This window comes from Colossoma macropomum, unplaced genomic scaffold, assembly GCF_904425465.1.
Source record: "Colossoma macropomum unplaced genomic scaffold, Colossoma_macropomum, whole genome shotgun sequence".
Classification (NCBI taxonomy): Eukaryota; Metazoa; Chordata; class Actinopteri; order Characiformes; family Serrasalmidae; genus Colossoma; species Colossoma macropomum.
Window position 1 is genome coordinate 32,656,731 of NW_023494806.1, and position 21,625 is coordinate 32,678,355.

Consider the following 21,625-nt stretch of genomic DNA (forward strand, 5'->3'; position numbering starts at 1 on the left):
AACGTGCAAAATGGGAGTTTCCAAAAATGCAGGTAAAAAAATTATTAAAAGATACAGAGAAAATGGTACTCCTAACAACTGTGCAAGACCTGGTAGACCACCAAAACTGTCCCAAGCAGATAGACAGCACTTTCATCTTTAAGACGGAGAGGGGAAAATCAAGCTCCAAACCTTTACTGTGAGAAAAAGGAAAAGACAATAAGAACATTTTCACTAGAACACCGAAACTGGACAACCACGCAGACCTCAAATATCATTGAATATGTTTGTAATTACTTGGACCGTTACTTGAGAAACAGAAAATATGAACTTCTAAGACTGACTTTTGGAGGTGAGACTACAGATTTCTTTGAGAAAATAAAAGCAAATCACATGAAAAAAATGGAAGCTGTAATAAAGTCAAAATGTGGACAGACTAAATACTGAAAAATAGATATATACTTTGATGTATATATCTATATATATATATATATATATATATATATATATATATATATAGATATATACAACATATATGTATTGCGGCCTCTGTGTACTTATGGTAGGTGTTTGATTTCTCCTTTTCATTTGAATTTATTTTGTCTCTCTATTATAAAACAGCGATGAGCTCATCTCCATACCCCTGCGAGTCTGAGAGAACAGGGTTGTTTAGCCTGACCCACATCTCACCGGCCTGTTTCTCTCAGTTCATGAATATGCATTTCATCTTTCAGCTGGAGGACTAATTATCAGTGAAGGTTCTCATGTGTTTCAGGCTGGGTGACAACATTGGAGTATCTCTCTTAGGCACACACGTTGTCCTCTCCTGCCCCACCTGCACTAACTCATCCCTTTAAACAGCCCTATTTAACAAAAGCCAAAGGCTGCAATCAGGTCTAACCTTTTGAGGCTGATTGGTTTCAGGTCTAGCATCCCAGTGGGAGGCTGTGAATGCTTGTGCTAAGCTGGAAATTAATTTGACTGACAGGTCGATGTTTCCCCCACCTCTCACGCACACACCACCCTCCCCCTCCCCTTCAGTGGTCTTTAAGTGGCACTTAGACTTAATTTCAGACGGAATCGTTAGACTGTGATTAGCTGTCTTCCTCTTCTTCACCTCTCTAATGTTTGTTGCTGGATTGCAAAGGGCACGGCGTTAGGTAGAGTTAAATAGACAGTGCTGGATTTTATCGATCATTTAACACAGGAGCTTAAGATATACCTCTTCTATTTCTGCCTGTAACATCCGTTTTCTGAACTTTGCCCAGTAGTTCAAGTGAAAAGATAAGGACACGAGCATCCAGAGAGTAGGCTGCGCAATATGGACATAAAATGTGATGTTTGACAAAGCTGCTGGATTTCAATTACAATATGAGAAGCATTTATGGCATTTGGCAGACGCTCTTATCCAGAGCGACTTACAGTTTGATCAGTTTTACACAGGTAGGCAAAGGTAGTGTTAGGAGTCTTGCCCAAGGTCTTATTGGTATTGTGTAGGGTGCTTACCCAGGTGGGGGAATGAACCCTAGTCTACAGCGTAGAAGGCAGAGGTGTTACCCACTACACTACACCAACCACCAATAATGCACCAAGAAGCAATAGCATAAGTACTAATCTGTTTTCCTGTGTAACCCAATCAACTTCTCTTAAGTGAATAGCAAAAAAAAATAAAATAAAAACCCCACAAAACTACAAAATGAATCAAAAGCTAATTGGCTACTAATGGCGCCCCCTTGTGGAGAATTTGCGGCCTGTGGAATGTGAGTGAGTTTCATCAGGAAATATGTACTGCCACTCAATAATGTCTTCGGGGTTTGTAAACGCTAGAGGATGAAATATTGCAATATTGTTATGTTTTAAGCGCTTTTGAACTCCAATTCTATGACTTTGTAATGTCACATTCATGACGTCAGTGACAGCAAACCAGTGAGCTGCTCCGCTCACCAACCAATCAGCACTTGGCAGCAGTAATGTTAGCGTCCTACAGCTTTAAAACTCCTGCAGTACATCTGGGTCTGATCCACTTGTACCAGCACAACACATTTCCCCTTTGAGTCTTGGTTCATCTCATTGTTTCCTCCTTATGCTGTTAAGAAGTTTCTCTTTTTGAGTCTTGGTTCCTCAGTGGTTCTTCCTTATGCCCCTAAAGAGTTCTTCCTTTTGAATGTTGGTTCCTCTCAGTGGTTCTTCAAGCTCTTAAAAAGTTTTTCCTTTTGAATCTGGTTCTTCTCAATGATTCTTCCTTATGTTCTTGAAGAGTTTTTTCCTATTTGAGTATTGGTTCCTCTGCCTTAGTGGTTCTTCCCCTTGCTCTTTCCCTTTTGTTTCCCTTATTTCTTCTTAGTTGTTCTTCTGTACATTCTTAATTTTACCTTTTGAGTTTTCTTCTCAGTTGTTCTTCCTCATGCTCTTAGAAAGTTTTACTTTTGGGTCTTGGTTTCTCAACAAGCATGAGTGGAACCAATTTTCAAAAGTGGAAGCCATCATCTGCCAATGGCTTGCCAAAGGCTGCCATGTTTTTTGCTTTTTGTACCAATCCGAGTGAACCTTTGACAGGATAATACTTGGCCTTTTACCCTTGGGTAAGAGACTTTCTTGCAGATCTCCATAATAGTTAGGTCAAAGTAACTTTCTACTTAGCCCAATAAATCTGGAGCCTTGTCCTTGGTCCTGCGGTTCCAAAGAATTGAACCTGTTGCGTCAACTGCTTACCTTATCAGACTGATCAATGGCTGCCTGCATGACTTATCCCTTTGCAACTCATGGGAGAAGAAGGAAAACAACTACGTCACAGTGATGTAAGGACACCACAGGGGCCTCTAGCTTGGGGGATGTGATGACATCAGAACCATGGCGGTGGCAGGATATCTGCGCATTAGCTCAGTGTTCAGTTGACGCTCAATATATGAAGGCTACCGTCACGTTGCTGTCATCTCTCTCTCTATCTCTGTTAATACCTCGATCTCCCTGCATCTCTCGCACACCCACTCCGCTGTAAAAGGCTGCCTGTCTCTAGACCTGGGAGCTCACACACCTGTTCTCTCTTCTCTCACTCTCCCTCTCCCTCCCTTTCATCCCTCATTCACGCTCCCTTCCTCTCACTGCACGCACTGCAAACCAGCACACATACATGCTCTCATTTATTCTGGGTACTTGTTGACTCTTCACTTCTTTTGATCTGCTGCACTGGATAACACTTGGCCTTTTACAGGGGGGGTGAGACAGACCCTCAAACCAAACCTATTCAAGGACCTAAAAGGACAGAGATCTGCAAAAGGAAAGGTAAGCTTAGTCCCAGTTGAAATAGCTACAGTTATGGGCGGTTTGCTCGGACACATCCCTTGCTTTCTGCATGAAAAGGGCTAATAAATCACTTAAACTTGTAGTGAACTTGGCTACTGCTTGTATTTCCAAAATAGTAACCTTGGCTTTTTTGTGCTTAAGTCAATCGTTTATGTATAAACAAAGTCATTCAGAGTGGTTTGATGTCAAATGCTTCATTCTTGAGAAACTTGCCAACTTGTGAAGTGGTGAGGAACCAGGGGAGCACATATATACTCCATCCAAAACCATTCAGTGAATCAGTTTTTATATGTGATGTTGATGGTAAAATAGTGGTAAATCTGAAAACACAAGTTTCCTTTGGGACTGTTTTGCTTTACAGTGCTTGCATGTACCCCTACACACTAAATGGATTTAAAATAATACTTTTTAGACCAACTATACTCACAATTTCATGTAATAACTTTCTGTAGGGGAGCTTTTAGAGGCATTAAACTCTTCAGACGTCTGGTTCCTGTCACCACCACTGTGGACAGTTCAGACTTGTTTTTTTTGGAAAGGTGAATCTCGCATCAAACTACTCAATGACTTTGTTTACATTTTTGAGACCGAATTATTAGACTCCATTTTCTTGAAGAATTCATAATGAAATGTTTACACAATCTGAACAGCAAATGCTATTAAAATGCATATTATAGAAGTGTATAGATTCAGATTTCTTTACAGTGGTGATGCTAGGAGGGTTGCAATGTCTGCAACACAAATACAGCCATTTTATATGCTATCCAAAACTACCAACACAATAGGAATGTTTATTTATAATGCTGACAACAGTAAAATAGTGCTTAACTTAATAGTGCTTTGGGGACTATTTTGCACAAAAATGCTCACCTCTACACCATGAATAAATTTTAAGAAAATATGTTTTAGGCCAACATCTTATTATAAAACTATTGTAATGTCTCATGCGTAAGACATCTGGTTCCCATCACCACCATTGGGAACAATTCTGATTCGAGACTAAAAAATTCTGAAAAGCTTTCAAATGCTATAAATGGAATAGATGGAGATAAAAGTTTGTGATACAGTAATTTTGTGTTTTTTAAGTGTAGGTATCTGACAATTGGATACTAATGAAGTTCTTGTCTACTGATATTTGAATGCAGATCTGTTTTCCAAGCCTTTTTTCAGTTCGCATGTACATCTCGAGTGAAGTGTCTTCTCAAGTGTTTGACCTTGCCAGCAAATTACCACCCATATACGATACGATCTGCCTCTTTACGAAGATACCATGGCACAACAAATGCATACGCATACCTTGTTTAATGGTCACTGTGGTAACCACAGAAGCTTTAAAACAGTGGAAGTTATGCAGGTATGCAAAGGAATGTATAGGCTATATGCACCCTTCATCTCCAATCCACTAGATGTAGCTTGGTGCTAATTATAAACAGAGATGAATGTGCTCTGTAATCGCTTCCAGCATTAATGACTGACCTTGCAGGATTTTCATTTATAAAGCTTTAATCACTGTGATCAATAATCACAAAAGAATTCATTACACTTGGAGAGCTATGCACCCCTGGCAGGTGTTGAGACAGACAGAGGTGGTTAGAGTGTTTAAGCAATGAAAATAATGTAGCCTATTGCAATATCTGGCATGAATCACCAATCGGGACAGGTGCATTAAGTGGCCTGTTTGGTGTTCCACTCGAGCGCTTCCCCGGCAACAATCACAAGCCCTGATCTGTGTATGGATGCTTGTTTGTTCCGTGCTCTTCAGTGTGAGGCAGAGAGAGAGTGAGAGGGCGTGAGAGAGGGGTCATTAAGAATTCTCTCTGTTCGGGGGCCCGATTGAAGGCCAGGAGAAGAGCGCACAAAGCGCACCATGGCTATAAATGCCATCCCGGGGGGCGCGCAGCATTAGCAGCCGGAGCCTAGACGACCTGCTGGCGGAGTGCGTGTACCTAGCCAATCAACGGGGCCCTGCTACCTGGTGTATCTGACAGACCTGTTGGGATGTAGTGGTGTCAAAAAATTGGCAGATCAAAAATGAATTGGGTCTAATGAATGATTGTTAACATAGGTATAAATATATGCTTACAAGGAACTTAAAGGCATTTTTTGCTGCAAGTTTTAATGCACAAATTCTTTTTAACATTGGAAAACAATAAAATATAAAAGTATAAAAAGTGCCATAACTTTTGCACAGGTCACATTTTATGTTCTACTTTTTCCCGATACTTTTAATTCAGCAAATAAACCGTCATTGTTCATTAAAATCTGCAGACATTTGTTTCCCTGTAAAGGATATGTACATTTTTTTTTCGTTTAGCAAATCAACAAAACGTAATTCAACTGGGATGCCAAAACTTTTGCATATGACTGTGCATATCAATCAACAGCTCTTCATGTCATTGTGTTTCAAGAGTAGTATGAGCAAAACAATAATAGACCTTTGTATTTTGTAGTTGGTGATATGCCCATATAAGGTGCTCCAGATCTCGCCATTTTTGTCTATGAGAAAAATGAGTGGTGGAACGTAGAACGGCTTGATTTTTATTTCGGCGCTCATGTTAACAGGTCAGTGCTTTCACACAGGCAGAAGCAACACAGTTTTTGAGTGTAGACGAGGAGCCGATGTTTTACGAACACCGCACACGACATGGTAAAATCCACTGAAATAAGCCATGAAAATCAATGAAAGTTAAACAGAAAATGGAATGAAACCTTACAAAACACTAATTTAATTTAATTCATGAGCAAAATACTAGTTACACATTCTATGCTGAAAACAGATTTCCTGACTAAATTCTGTTTTTATTGAACAGTCACTGATTTGACTATTTATCCATTTGGATAAAGGATGACCGTATAACTGTCTTACTGCTCAACTCTGTTATATGTATGAAAGGCCAGAGTGTGCAAGCTGTATCAATCACGCTGCCACATTGCTCGCGCCATGCAGAGGTAGTATGTGTCAGTCAGGCCTAACCTCACCGAAATACCCTACACAAACCAGCCAACTTCATCAAATTTGGTGGGTAGGTTGCTTTGGCAGTACTAGCCCAGTGTTTGAGTAGCTGGTGTTGTTATATAATAGTGTTGAAGTTTGACAGTACACTTACTTTCATGCTACGTCCTTTAAATGCACAGCACTTTTAGCCTGCTCGTAGCATGCATTATGACTTATTATGATTTGCACTGCCTCAAAAAGCTGCTCGCCTATGTAGCAGTATGGCTAAAAGTGGTTATTTAAGCTGGAGAAAACATTACTCTGTGGAAAGAATTAGCTAACTAACAAAATCAAAAATACCATTTACATTACTGTTTTCTGGTTCATTTATTTTTACTGAACAAATTTAGTAGCACAAAGGAAAAATTTATAGCAGACAGATGAGTACATTTCAAAACTGCCATGTTCATTCAAAAACAAACAGAATTGTTTTAGCCACTGTGGGTAAAATCGGTAGATGAGCTAATGCTAACGCTAACAGTGCAACATTAACTAGTCTTCTACACAAGGTAAATTGTTTTCTCCTCAGTGGATGATGTGCAAACAGCTTGGCATGTCGAGGTAACAGTGAGAAAAGAGAAGCATCTTTGCTAACTTCAGCTGTCACAGTTAGCAGAGCTGCACTACTTCAGAATTCAGATGTCTGGTGCACAGAGATTGAGACTGGGGTCCTTGGACACCCATGTCTACGTTTGGTCCAAGGAATTTGTTGAGTCAAGCCAGTCATTTTGATTCACCACATCATTGGGCCTCATTCACCAAGATCTTCCTAAGTTTTTTCTTAAATTTGTTCTTGAGGAAGGTCCTAAGAAAACGTCTACGTCAGATTAATGACGCGTTTTTAAACTTCAGAATTGTTCGTACCTTTGTACTCTTGAGTGTGTAGATTCTGTTCTTACCTAAGAACAAATCCCAAATGAGAAAACACTGGTGATGTCAGAATCTTTGCGAAAACTGCTTAAGTGGGTTTTAAGAAAAAATCTCTTCTTAAGAACGGTTGGTGAATGAGGCCCATTGTTCATACACATAAAGTTGAGAAAATTTCAACTTGATTTGTCCCTTGTTGCACTGCCGCCAAGTTGCAAATGTACCGTTTGAAGGATCTATTTGTAGACAGACCTTATTTACACCAAGTTACCAGTTTAACACATACCCCTACCTTGTACCTTTACTCATTAGCCATTTTATGCCTACTAATCGCTGGCTTATTTATCCAGTAGTTTGCTGGCTAAAAGTCGAGATGTAATGAATTACAGTAACGTGCAATAAACATTTGTATGTTGTCAACTTTTTTTCTATTTTGGTTACACCAGAAATCCTCATTTCACCACTGTCCAACAGAACAATCTCTCCAAAACAGTAACTTTACAGGAGAAGGCAATAACTTTCTTAACTTTCAATGTAAGATAACGTAGGAAAGAATTAATTCCAAATGATTTTGGAGCATTTCTGTGGGTCCACTCATCATGAATTTTTCACATAATGTAAAAGGCAGCTGATGTGCTCTAATGATGCAGCTAACTAAAAATCAAAAATGGATAAGTGTATTTCTTTTTGGACAGTGAAGATATGGCATGCCACCGACTACAAAATGATGCACAACTTCAGACAAATTTTTAAAAATCATCCATAAAATGTGGAAATCAGTAGTTATTTAGACATCCCTCCATGAGCAAAGACAGACGAAACAGCCGTCCAAGAGAAAATGTCGTTTTATCAAACTGCATCCACTCATGGCAGATCAGTTTAGCATCTGTTTGTCTTGTCTCTATTTAAAAAAAAAAAGCATTAAACTCTTTATCTGCCTACACACTCCACACATTGAGAGCCTCATTAGACTGTACATGTATACATCAGTTTCTCTAATTTGTCTTTCTCTTAGATAAAGTCCGCTTCTATCTGTTTCTCACTTACTGCAACTAAAATATGACAGACTCTGGAGTTGCACTCAAAAGATGAGGGAACAAGGCCACACGCACAATAGACTACATAAAGGAATGCCGTCATTCAGTGAGCCAAAAGCGGAGGAGTTTTTCAGGCTTTTCAAAACTCTGCATGTTTTTTTTTTTCCTCTTGCTCTTAATAAATACAGTCTGACCAAGTCTGGCATAGACAAAATGGTTTGGGATAGATTAGGCCTTCACCTGCGTTCTGCCTACCTATTTTATTCAGGGCAAAGCATGGAGCTTGTTATGTATGTAACCATTTTTTTCCCCATATACAGATTTCAATTTGACAAACACAAAGAGAAGGAAAAAAAAACAACCTTGTACTGATGGAATCTAATAAAGGGGCTTATATAATGGATTAGATAACCAAGGCAGCTTTCTCGCATCTTTCTTGTCAAGTACCATTTTGACGTGCCACCTACATGGTCATCACAACAAACATCTTCATGTCAGTCTTTGCCTGTCTTTGTATAAGGGGCATGGTGTGGAGAAACTGTCAGCATATTGAACACAATAATCCAGAATTATAAACATAGCTAGCAATGAATGAAAGCCAGAAGCCTATATGCATGATTTGTTTTAGTGGCAGATGTTTTTAATCTTTTATTTGTCATTATTATTATTGGAAAACTGATGAATCCATGATGTACATTCCTGACCGTCTTAACTCATTGTGCCCCACAGACAGCTGACCAATTACAGATGATCCTTTAAACCACAGAGCCAACTCCCTCTCTGTAACAGCACATGGCCATGGAGGACTCCACAGAGGTGCGGACTGATGGCAACTCCCTCCTAAAGGCCGTCTATCTTTGCCGTTTGCGACTAACACGACTACTCTTAGAGGGCGGGGCTTATATTAATGAGAGTAATGAGCGTGGAGAGACACCTCTGATGATTGCCTGCAAGACTCATCACACTGATGCTCAGAGCGTGCCAAAACCCAAGATGGTCAGGTATGCCATGCAATTTTGCAATTTTGCCCTGTTGTCTGTAGAGACTGCCAAACTAGGGAATGCCTATTTCTTCCTATGTTGCAGTGCCAAAACCTGGCCTTTTTATTGCTCATCTTTACAACTGGGTTGCATAATGAGTCCTGTAGTTAACTACAGCCCTCCATAGTGTCCCTTCTTTTTCAAACCTGGCTTAGTTACTTAGTTAGGTTTAGTAACTGGCTAGTGAGTTGAAGCAAGCACTTTTCAGTGCAGGGTATTACAGGAAAAGTCGTTGGGATCATTTGGAAAAACTGGCTGACCTGGTGCTAAATTAACTTAGTTTAATTTAGTTCTTAATGGTTGTTCTTTTGTACCCTACAGTAGGGTTTGGTGCCTGCCTTGATCAAGGAGTAACTGCTCTGTTGTTTATACAGGTATCTTCTGGAGAATGGTGCTGACCCAAATATCCAGGACAAGTCCGGTAAGACAGCGCTGATGCATGCCTGTTTGGACCGGGCTGGAGAGGAGGTTCTAATCCAGCTGCTGTCTAGTGGAGCAGACCCAAGTTTAGAGGATCATACTGGTTCCTCTGCGCTGGTGTATGCTGTTAACGCTGGAGACAAGGATGCTCTGCGAGTATTACTGGATGCTTGTAAGGCAAGAGGCAAGGAGGTCATCATCATCACCACAGACAAACTCCCTTCTGGTAGGCAAATGACCAAGCAGTACCTGAATGTCCCTCCTCCACCAGATTTAGAGGATCGCTTGTATTGTGCCCCCACTGCCTGCATGTCACCCTCCGAGATTCAATTCTGCACTCCTCGTGTTTCCCCCCTTTCAAGCCAGTCAGAGAACGCCCTTTTGAACCTGAGGGAGAACCGAGGAATGGGTTCTACTCCAACATCAACTTCTAGTTCGAAGCCAGGGTCTCCCACACATGACCCAAGTCCACTGCGATCTACTGGTGTGGCCAAGCTTTTGCACCTCCAGAGGCTCCACTCAGAACCTTGGCTAAAGATCCCTCCATCCCTGTTGCTGCAGCAAAGCAAGGCCTCCTCCCTGACTGAGGAGCTTCTGGATATCACTCCAGAAGAGGAGCTCTCATTTGGTTTCAACAGCCATCGTCCCCTGCTTCAAAGAGCACCTCCTGTCGCTCGTCATCAAAGCATTGACGTCAAAGATGCCACTGGTCTGCTACGAGCTTTGGAAGAAGCATCCGTATCAGAAAGGGAGCAAGTAAAGGAAGCGAAATGGCTCAGCAGGAAAATGTCCTACGATGGTGTTTCACTGCTACACTCCTCCTCGCACCAGAACCTTCTTAAAGAGGCTTCGGCCACTGAACCCATTCCTGTGGACAAAGATCCAGACTGCCTGCCCAACCTGGCAGTGTCTAGCCTGCGGAATGTGGTCCGCCGGCGCAACATTGGCATGGACCACTACAGCTCGGACTCCCAGCTTCCTCAATTTGGGAGCCAGCACTCAGACGAGGTTGGCAAGGCTGGAGCCACGGGAGGAGGGGTAACAGGGGCAACAGAGAAACGTAAGCTGGTATCCAGCCGATCCTCCACCCTGTCTGGCTCCAGAGAGTCTCTAGAGAGCATTGTCCAGCGGAGGAGCCCGGCAATGATGGAGCGAAGAGGTTCTGGGGCTCTTCTGCTGGATCACATCTCTCAGACTCGGCCAGGCTACCTGCCACCACTCAACCCTCATGCTCCCATCCCAGATATCAAAGTTAACACCACCACCACCTCCACCACCACTGGCTCTGCTAGCATTATCAAGCCTGGGACTGCCACTGGAGCCATGACTGGGACCATACCCATTGTTCCTGGTTCAAGGCATTTTGTGCCTTGCGCCCCCAGCCTTCCCCGAGATCTGAAGGCCAAGAAGACTCTCTTAAGAAGACACTCCATGCAAACAGAGCAGATGAAGCGCCTGGTCAACTTTGAGGAGATCTTTGGACAGTAAATGCTTACGTGTATGGCTGACATAAGGTCCACACGCTCATAAAGTAAAGACTCTATTAATGTTTATTCTGATTAATTACACATCATAAACCATTTCAAATGACATTTGTTAAAAATTCACTTTGAAAACTGTGACTTTGCAGTAAAAATACAACATAATGTCACAACCAAAACACTGATATTTGACCATAGAGTAACAAGGTTGATGTCTATAATGATAATCTATATCCCAGATATATTTTATTTAGAAACATTGCGCCTTTTACTTCAGTTGTGTCTTGTCGATGTGTGGTCATTCTTTAGTGCCCTCAACTGTGTACCTAAATGCCGTATCCATCTTCACAATTAAAAACCAAGACATTGTAACCTGTGTTAATCTGCTGCCAATACAAGGTCAGAATGTGGTAGTCTGTTCAGGCACTGTCAACCACAGTTTGTGGATCATTACAATGCTTGTAGTAAAGCAAAACATCCAAAACATATCAAAACTAACCAAGTGTCTGTGTCTGTAAACCTTTTTTTCAACAGTGTCGTTGCTGAGATGTAAACAAAGTCAGAGTGGCTTGATGGAAAACGGTGTATAGTATAGAAAATTACCAACTGAGATTTCTTTACAGTGGTGTTGATATGCGAAAGGAAGCAAGGGTCACAGTGTCTACAAAGCAAATATAATCTTTTTATTTGTTATCCAAATTTACCAATAAACTACAAGTTTTTATATGTAGCATTCATAATGGTAAAATAGTGATAAACCAGAAAACTGTTTTCTTTAGGGACTAATTTGGTTACCAACACCCTGCATGCACCTTTCTGCCATGAATAAATAAAAAAAAATGTTTAAATCGTAAAACAATGTCTCGGATATCAGGACTACTGGAAACCATATCATGGAATACCATTTTCAATCTTATTTCGTATCTTTTAGAGGCATTATACTCAGACATGGTTCCTATTTCCATCGCTATAAATAATATTACTTAGATGATTTCTCTGGAATGGTGCGTTTCACTTCAAATCACTCTGACTGACTTTACATTGTAACAGTTAAATTATGCAGAAATTTTGAAAAAGTGGTGGAATCTAAGTGGGTCTTTTCATCTCTGACACAATTCCTTCATCTCAATATAATAGAAGGAATCTCCTCCAGAACTCTGTGCCACTTAATCTCTTTTAGTTGTACCCAGGTAGTGTTTTGAACTTTGATATCTGAGACTCTAGCAGATCGTAGTAGATCCTAGATTTGTTGAAGTTTTGCCTATAGGGCAACAGGTCCTCCACATTCAACATGTCACTTTGGCCTGTCCATACAGTCAGAGTGTACCTAAGAGAAAGAAACACAGACAGAGAGAAGACAAGTGGAAATAATTTTATCATAATGGAGTGTCAGTCTGCCGGGGTATTCAGCTCCAGTCTTATCCTGTACAGTTCGCTGACTCTCCTGCTCAAACACACCCACTAAACCCAACAATTAAAGGGATAGTGAAGTGAAAAATCAAATTTAGCTAATTATCCACTTAACCCAGATGGGGTTGATCATCCAGGCTTGGATGATCAAACTTTGGATGGTCCAAACTTTGCTTCCTTAGCTTAGAGATGGGGCTATGAGTGCAACATTGCTAACATTGCTAACACTAGAACTCAGTGGTCACCCCAACAGCCCAAATCATTTTTGTAAAAATACATCGGCAAAACTTAGTCAAACCGCATCCATGTCTTCATTAAGGTCGCACATATTTTTCAATGTGGTGTACAGCACAGTATGACTTACTGGGAACTATAAAATGAACAAACTTTGCTGCTACAGGCAGCTGTCCCAGACAACACCTGGCCTGGTATTCACAAAGCAGGACTGATCTTGGATCAGATTCCTCCATATTTATGATACGGACTCTAGATCACCACGTCTACACCTAAAGTGGTTTGTGAATACAGAACCTGTTGTCTAAAGTGGCTCAAAGTTATACTGTGTTGTAAACCACATCGGCAAGTGTGCACAGCCTTAATGAAGATCTGAATGAGTTTTAGAGAGAAGTTTTGGGGATGTACCTTCACAGAAACAATTTGGGATATTTGAGTGACTATTGAGTTCTAGTGTTAACCTTGTAGCTCCAGTTCTAACCTAAAGAAGGAAAATGTGGGTTCTAAACACTTCTTGGCTAATTGACTATATCCGGGGTAAGTGGAAAACTTTAACAGATGAGTTGAATACCCCTGCAGTATGCCATAGCCTAAAGGGCAGCAGCAACACAGATACCCTGTTAGATTAATGGACATTGAATTTGGAAACGCTTGGCAGTACTTTATGACTCAACTGTTTTTGTACATTCCTGTTATGAACACTCACATGCTTAATTTTTTACACATCAGGTTTTACTTTTACGCAGTTCTCTTATTACTATTGATAAACCTCTAGGAGCCTCTAAGTATTGTATTTTCTGACCATCAAGGTATTCATTTTTACATCACTGGGACACTCCAACCAAATTTAAAAATGTAACCACCACTAATTCTGTTGTAAATATGCCTCCTCGCATCCTACAGTTGCGCTGCAGTGGTCTCTAGAGCGAGATTTACCAGGAAAAGTCCCTTCTGATGATGTATCCTAAAGGTGGATGTAAATTTTGAAAGACTACAGGTGCTTTACTGTAGATACTTGGGGATGGACTGTTTGAATTTTTTCATCTTAATCAAGGTTCATGCTATATCACTACTGTTTGTACCACTAGCCGCTAACAGTCAGAACTGGTTGACACCACAGAGATTCCCAATGACTGTGTGATATATTTGCGAAAAACACAAAAACAATACAAAATTCTGTCAATCCAGTAAGACTGAGGGATGCTATGCTGCACTACAGAATATTACATAACATATAACATCAAACACTACATTTAGGAGAATGTGTCTAATCATTTTAAGTAACAAAGAGATAATAAAAACAGGACGGATTTGAATGAAAATGCAGTTTGACTGACATTAAAACATTATATGCGATCAAATAAAACCATTTTTAATTTCTATTCCTGTTATTATACTGTATCCCCTTCATGTCTTCTAGGCCTTCAAATGAATTGATGAAAAATCTACACAACTGTACACCCCAGATGTAATCAGTTAGCCACAAATGTGTGTTCAAATTTTGCTTAGCTACAAGGCTAATGTTGCTAACAACCACTAGTAGCCAAGTCACTCAAATCTTTTCTGTAAACACATCTGTATACTATAAATATGCATAAAAGTACTGCAGGGGAGGCAAAATTTACCACAACGCTGTTGTCTAAAGTGGCTGATCGTTTTTTGTTTATTTTTATAGTTCACAGAAAGACAGACTGTGTCCTAAACCACATCGGCAAGTCTGCGCAACCTTAATGAAGACCTGGATGTGGTTTAAGTGGATTGGGAGTAGTTATAAGGATGTATTTACAGAAAAGACTTACTTAAAGTCACTTACGTGTTAATTAGCAACATTAGCCTCATAGCCCCAGCATTAAACTAAAGAAGCTAAATTTGGACACCATACATGACTTGGCTGATCAACTACTTCTGGGCTAAGTGGACAATTGTGTAAACATGATTTTTTTTACTTTTCTTTAAGAAGATACAAAACACACTCTAAAGAGCAATTTCATTCTTATATTTAGTCTCTAAAATATTGGCATCCATATTAATAGCAGCAGTTCATTTGAGCCAGGCTCAAGAGAGACAGGACATGTTAATGTGTACCTAAAGGTACTGAACACTTCTCTTCCCATCCACAAAGTGGCAGGATTTATGCAGTGATATGGTTTGATTTAGATTCACTCCAAAGCCAGTCACTTTGCACATTCAGAAATCCTCTAAACGTGTAATTTTAGCATGGTTTAGCTAGAACCAGCTCTGTGCTGTGTGGCACATCTGGCCTGCTAACTATCATTAGCTTTGCCAAAACACTACAGTCTGAAACACCACAGAACAGGTTCGATTTGTGATCTGTCACTCAACTTTCACTCTCTCAGATATGAGTTTTTATCATCTACACTTGTTTCAGCAGAGCAACAGTTAGAATCAAACCTGTACTGCGGTGTGTGGCACAGGTTCAATTTGGCTTTTCTGTCCCTTCAGAAGTGCCAGCTGCTCAACTTCACTTCAGATTTAAAACACTGTCATCTAAACTTGTGTCAGTGCTTTAGTTATTCAGAACTTGTTCTGAGATGAGCAGCACCGTTATCATGCCAAGCTAATGCTAATCAGCTCCTCTCTCTTATATCACTGTTTAACATTTAGCAAGTTAGATGGCTTGACTTTTACCATACTACAGTGCATGAATTTGTTGAGGGTTTCTCTGAGCTGTGCTTCTCCACAGTAATTTACTCTGAGAGCTGGGTGTGCTGTTCTCCGACTTGCCTAGCGGTGAAGGACGGCATTAAGTTGCGCAGTCACTGCTAGAGCGCAGCTCAAGAGGGAAAGCAGGGTGCTGAAGTGCACTAGGTCTGGAGAAGGGGGATTTGATCCAGCCTAACGCTTCTATGCACTTCTATGCACCTTTCAGCTCAATTGAGTGCTTCTATTCCAGTCACAAACAAATGCAAGAGGAGGAGCAGGCACCAAATTACACCTCTAGCGCTCTAAAGGCATTCTGATGAACTGCTTTTGTTACATTACACGAAACCAATCAAGCAGGCAATCAACAGCTCGCTGCTAACAGCCACTTAGGAAGCAAACAGACGGTGGCACACAGAACCAAACCTTAATAGTCTCCGGTACGCTGAATACTGATGTACGACTGCTGCAACTATTGAAGCAAATTCGGAGTCTCACCTATCAGACTGCTGCAAGAGCCACTGTAACTGTGGGAAGGACTGGGGCAGAAGAGCAGCTCGCACCGGGAATGTCACTGGTTGCCTCAGTGGCCTACAAACCGCCTCCATCTGCTGAACCATCTCCCAGCTGTAACCTGTGACAACAGTTAAATGGATACATATGCAGCTTGATTCGACATTATTCATTTTTCAGTTTCCTGAAAAAACAGAAAACACATTCAACACCTTCAAAGTTCAGTCTAGGAAGTTGGTTACACTTTCAGCTTCTCATAATCCAAGCAATCCTATGTATATTAAATGATGCTGAGGTCTGGGGTGACCAGTCCATTGTTCTGAGAACACCAGCAGCTCCTTTGTTTGAGGTGTCTGTTTTATTTTCTCAGTGAGGCTTCTTGTACAGCTACACATCCTTTCAGACCCATAGCGCTGAGTTGTCTTCTTACAGTGGAAGGATGGACCAAAACACCTGTGGATGAGATCTGAAGCAAGAGTAGAGCTTGATTTTCTTCTTTCTCTCAAACATGAAAGCTTTTAGTGCTGTTTATCTGATGACCATCACACAAAGTCCAGTCTTGGCGTGTTTTACAGTACTGTTAGCCGATGCATGGCATTGCACATAGTGATCTTAGGTGTTTGTGCACTTGCCTGGCCATGGAAACCCATTTCATGAAGCTCTTAACACACAGTTCTTGTGCCGATGTTGCTTCCAGAGGCAGTTTTGAACTCTGCCTTGCTCTGAGTTTGCATGGTCTATCGCTTCGTGGCTGAGCTGTTGTTGCTTCTAGACGCTTCCATTTCACAATAATATCACTTACAGTTGACCGGGGCAGCTCTAGCAGGGCAGAAATTGCATGCACTGACTTGTGGCAAAGGTGGCATCCTATGACAGTGCCACATTCAAAGTCACTGAGCTCCAGTACGACCCATTCTATTGCCAGTGTTTGTCCATGGAGACTGCAAGGCTTTTGTGCTTGATTTTATACACCTGTTGGCAAGGGGTGTGGCTGTAACACCTGGATTCAATTATGGGGGGGGTCCACATACTTATGGCTATATAGTGTAGCTATGTTCAACAATTATGTCTGAAAATGTCTGGCAAATAGCAGAACAATACAAGCTAAAGACAAGTTAAAGAAGTTAATCAGAAAACGAGATTGAGGTTGTCCTCGCTGTAAAACTGGTGTGCAGAAGACTCAGCTAGATCCACACTCTTGCCTCATGATTACCATGTACAGTGCCCATACTAGATAAAGTCTGAACAGTCATATGAACGGTAATCTATCTACCCAGCTATTTTTTATTGGATTATTATAACACTCTCTTCATGCCCAAGGTTCTAAAAGCCTGATATCAAAAGCAAGACTATATCCAGTAGACCTTGTAATACTGTGTAAAGACACCAAGAAAAGATTTCCTGCAAAGTACCAAAGCACATTTTACCTGGGTTGTCTGTATCTGGAGACCATCCAGTGGTCCAACCCAGGGACAGCACGTCCCCCTCCGCTCTCAAAGCCACTGCCTGAAGAAAGGCCTGGGTGTCTAAGGGAGTCGCATGGCCCCCAGGCCCTGGAAGAATGTCTGCATTGATCCACACGGGTCCTTCCAGCTGAACCCGGGCGTCTTCTAGAAGAGCCATAGAGGGCTCCACTGCTGCTAGGCTTGAGAGAGCAAAGAAAGAGTAAGGTCCAGTTCCAAATTCAGCAATCACATGCTATTCCTAGAAACTTCAGTTTCAGCAAGTCTGCAAAACTGGAGCGTAGGGGAAGAGTAGCCTCTGATTTTTGCACAGTACTGCACATACTGTTAACGCCACCTGGAAAGATTATTTTATTAATGTGGATGGGGTACATGCAAATGAAACAAAAATGCCAGTACAAGATACACTATATGGACAAAAGTATAGAGACACATTACACCGCACATTACATCTACAAGAGCTTTAATGACATCCCATTCTAAATCCATAGGCATTAATATGGAGCTGGTCCCCTTTGCAGCTATAACAGCTTCCACTCTTCTGGGAAGCTTTCTACAAGATGTTGGAGAGTGTCTGTGAGAATCTTTGCCCATTCATCCAGGAGAGCATTTGTGAGGTCAGACACAGATGTTGGACGAGAGGGCCTAGTTTACAATCTCTGTTCTAGTTCATCCCAAAAGTGTTCGATGGGGTTGAGGTCAGGGCTCTGTGCAGGCCAGTCAAGTTCATCCACGCCAAACTCACCCAGCCATGCCTTTATAGACCTTATTATTCTCCTGACTGTGATTGGTTCTAGTCATCAGTTGTTCTGAGACCACCTCCTGACTGTGACTGGTTCTAATCATCATGTAATCTATTCTGAGACCTCCCCTGGAGGTGATTGGTTCTAGTCATCAGTTGTTCTGAGACCTCCTCCTGACTGTAATTGGTTCTAAACATCATGTAATCTATTCTGAGACCTCCCCTGACTGTGATTGGTTCTAATCATCATATTGTTCGTTCTGAGACCTCCCTCTGACTGTGATTGGTTCTAATCACCATATTGTTTGTTCTGAGACCTCCCTCCCTGGTTCTAGTCATCAGTTGTTCTGAGACCTTCTCCTGACTGTGATTGGTTCTAGTCATCATTTTTTCAGAGACCTTCTCCTGACTGTGATTGGTTCTAATCACCATGTAATCTGTTCTGAGACCTCCCCTGACTGTGACTGGTTCTAATCATCAGTTGTTCTGAGACCTCCTCCTGACTGTGATTGGTTCTAATCACATTGTTGGTTCCGAGAACTCCCTCTGACTGTGATTAGCTCTAGTCATCAGTTGTTCCGAGACCTCCTCCTAACTGTGATTGGTTTTTATCATTGTGTAATCTATTCTAAGATTTCCCCCTGACTGTGATTGGTTCTAGTCACTGTGTCATTTGTTCTGAGACCTCCCCCTGACTGTAACTGGCTCTAGTCATCATTTGTTCGGAGACCTCCTCCTGACTGTGACTGGTTCTAATCTCTGTGTAATCTGTTCTGAGACCTCCTCCTGACTGTGATTGGTTCTAGTCACTGTGTCATTTATTCTGAGACCTTCCACTGACTTAGATTGGCTCTAATTACCATGTTGTTTGTTCACTCCTCCCAATGACTATAACTGGTTTTAACTAACACAAGCTGTGTCTCCAGATCCACCTGTATTCACTGACCTTTTGAAGTCCAGTTTGATGCCCTTGTCTGAGTTCACCACCGCACTCAGCCAGTCTTGCAGTGTAATGTCACTGTCTGTATCAGGAGGATGTGCCATTATAGGTTCCTTTGGGTCATGACCCCTGAGAAGAACATCAGCTTCAATCATCTGGGCAGGACCTTGAACACAAACGATGAACCAACAGACAAATACAATTCAATAAGATCAAAACTATTAAAAGTATACGCCAATAAACAAAATACTTGTTTTAAACCTTGAAGTGCTTCGTTAATCTTGTCCTTGCTGTTGGCTGCATGATACCAGTTGATATCTGCAGCATCCCTCTCCTGTATTGTGCCTTTCTTCAGAAAGTAGTCCAGAGTGTGGTCCCTCATTGACCCTGCAACAGGACAAAGATAAGTATGGTCAAACGTTTCAATGGACATGTATTTTTTTGACACAGTCATATGCAAACGTTTAAGGACACCTGGTCAAATTACACGTGAAAATAAGTATTGATTGCACAATTTTGCACATTTCAATGCACAGATATTGTTTATTTGCTGACTTTAACACACTGGGGAAAATGAAATTTGAACAAAATGTTTTTGAGGTAATTTTTAGTTTGAATTTAATTAGTATTTGAGATTAAATGGAAAATAGCATGTCCTTTTTTATTAGCTTTAGAAGATAACTTCTGATATTTGAATATAACATGAATATGAAATTTACAGTGTAATCTGATATACATTAATTATAACCCTATGAAAATGAAAATAAAAATGAAAAGATATTTATTTAACATTTCTTCCCCCACTTTTATCCATTTCTACTTTGGCTAAATGGTTATTCATTTGAAAGCAGCTTTGCCTGGATTCGAAAAAAAACTTTGGTCATTTGGTCAATGTTATGGTAAGGACAACCGCTCCGTAGTCTGATGTGAATTTATATACTGATATGGTTCTAATAGCAGCACCCGAATCAGCCATAACATTAAAGTTGTTTCTACACTCATTGTCCATTTAATCAGCTCCACTTACTATATAGGTGCACTTTGTAGTTCTACAATTACAGACTGTAGTCCATCTGTTTCTCTGCATACTTTCACCCTGTTCTTCAGTGGTCAGGACCCCCACAGGACAACCACATAGCAGGTATTATTTGGGTGGTAAATCATTCTCAGCATTTACATTCATGGCATTTGGCAGACACTCTTATCTAGAGCAACTTACAATTTGATCATTTTACACAGGTAGGCGAAGGTAGTGTTAGGAGTCTTGCCCAAGGACTCTTATTGGTATAGTGTAGGCTGCTTACCCAGGTGGGGATTAAACCCCAGTCTACAGTGTAGAAGGCAGAGATGTTACTCACTACACTATACCAACCACGCACTGCAGTGACATTGATGTGGTAGTGGTGTGTTAGTGTGTGTTGCACTGGTGCGAGTGTATCAGACACAGCAGTGCTGCTGGAGTTTTTAAAGACCTCAGTGTCGCTGCTGGACTGAGAAGCAACAGCGTAATGTGACCACTGATGAAGGACTAGAGGATGACCGACACAAACTGCAGCAATAGATGAGCTACTGTCTCTGACTTTACATCTACAAGGTGGACCAACAGGGTATGAGTGTCTAATAGAGTGGACAGTGAGTGGACACAGAGTTCAAAAACTCCAGCAGCACTGCTGTGTCTGTTCCACTCGTACCAGCACAACACACACTAACACACCACCACCACCACATCAATGTCACTGCAGTGCTGAGAATGATCCACCACCCAAATAATACCTGCTCTGTGGTGGTCCTGTTGGGGTCCCGACTACTGAAGAACAGGGTAATAAAGTACACAGAGAAACAGATGGACTACAGTCTGTAACTGTAGAACTACAAGGTGCTCCTATGTGGTCAGTGGAGCTGATAAATAGTGAGTGTAGAAACGAGGAGGTGGTTTAATGTTATGGCTGATTAGTGTATGTACTTACTGCAGGCAGTATCTCTCCTGTAATACACATAAATGAAGTTATTATAGGCTGTATCTCCACAAGAGACGCTTCTTTTTCCTCATGAACTCGTCAGAAAGCTTTACAGAGCCAGCAGAGTAACTCAGCTGAGCTCAGAGTTACTGAGCGTCCTCAGACCGACCTGCTGCGCTGGACGGTGAGTCAGACATGAGAGTGCAGACGGTCCAGGTCAGAGTTACGACGAGAATCACGGCACAGACACAGGAAAGGCAAACACTGCGTTTGTTTACTCTCATGAGCTTTAATAAATCCAGAAACAGAAGTGAGAGAAACCTTCAACTCTCTTTTCCGCACGGACAACATTCCGCACGCACTTCCGTAGCCTGGCATGCTGGGATATGTAGTCTTTCCGCTCTCGTTGGCGCTCTCGGTTAAAACCGAAGGGAAAAAACAGCGATTTTTCAAAATGTCTCCAAAATTGAATGGTTGAGATGTAAACAAAGACATTCAGAGTGGTTTGGTGTGAAATCTCTGTTCTAGAAAAAAAACTGTGCACAGTGGTGGTGATAGGAACCAGACGTCCACCTCACAGAA

The 21,625-nt window shown here is 41.3% G+C and overlaps 2 protein-coding genes across 3 annotated transcripts; one reads left to right on the forward strand and one right to left on the reverse strand.

The window, feature by feature from the left end:
- The first annotated feature begins 2,977 nt into the window (after positions 1-2,977).
- On the forward strand, positions 2,978-11,190 carry ankrd34bb (ankyrin repeat domain 34Bb). Its single transcript, XM_036598821.1, has 3 exons — positions 2,978-3,261; positions 8,911-9,182; positions 9,596-11,190. Exons 2-3 carry the CDS (start codon positions 8,974-8,976, stop codon positions 11,127-11,129), a joined length of 1,743 nt encoding a protein of 580 aa, XP_036454714.1. The 5' UTR covers positions 2,978-3,261; positions 8,911-8,973; the 3' UTR covers positions 11,130-11,190.
- fam151b (family with sequence similarity 151 member B) lies at positions 11,169-21,391 on the reverse strand. 2 transcript variants are annotated; one of them, XM_036598822.1, is made up of 6 exons: positions 21,213-21,391; positions 19,347-19,472; positions 19,092-19,251; positions 17,368-17,585; positions 15,926-16,061; positions 11,169-12,449 (listed from the first exon to the last, which is right to left on the reverse strand). In XM_036598822.1, the coding sequence occupies exons 1-6, from the start codon at positions 21,325-21,327 to the stop codon at positions 12,299-12,301; spliced, it is 906 nt and encodes a 301-aa protein (XP_036454715.1). In that variant the 5' UTR covers positions 21,328-21,391; the 3' UTR covers positions 11,169-12,298. The 2 variants fall into 2 exon arrangements, with proteins under 2 accessions (XP_036454715.1, XP_036454717.1); XM_036598824.1 differs by having other exon boundaries at positions 21,053-21,243.
- Between the last annotated feature and the right edge of the window lie 234 nt (positions 21,392-21,625).

Excerpts from the sequence above, each read along its gene's own strand:
- ankrd34bb (XM_036598821.1), top strand. The coding sequence starts at position 8,974 with ATGGCCATGGAGGACTCCACAGAGGTGCGGACTGATGGCAACTCCCTC. Across the intron at positions 9,183-9,595 it reads CCAAAACCCAAGATGGTCAG|GTATCTTCTGGAGAATGGTG; the intron begins GTATGCCATGCA and ends TTGTTTATACAG.
- fam151b (XM_036598822.1), bottom strand. The coding sequence starts at position 21,327 with ATGAGAGTAAACAAACGCAGTGTTTGCCTTTCCTGTGTCTGTGCCGTG. Across the intron at positions 16,062-17,367 it reads TCCAGATACAGACAACCCAG|GTTACAGCTGGGAGATGGTT; the intron begins GTAAAATGTGCT and ends CTGTTGTCACAG. Across the intron at positions 12,450-15,925 it reads CTCTTGCAGCAGTCTGATAG|GTACACTCTGACTGTATGGA; the intron begins GTGAGACTCCGA and ends TCTTTCTCTTAG.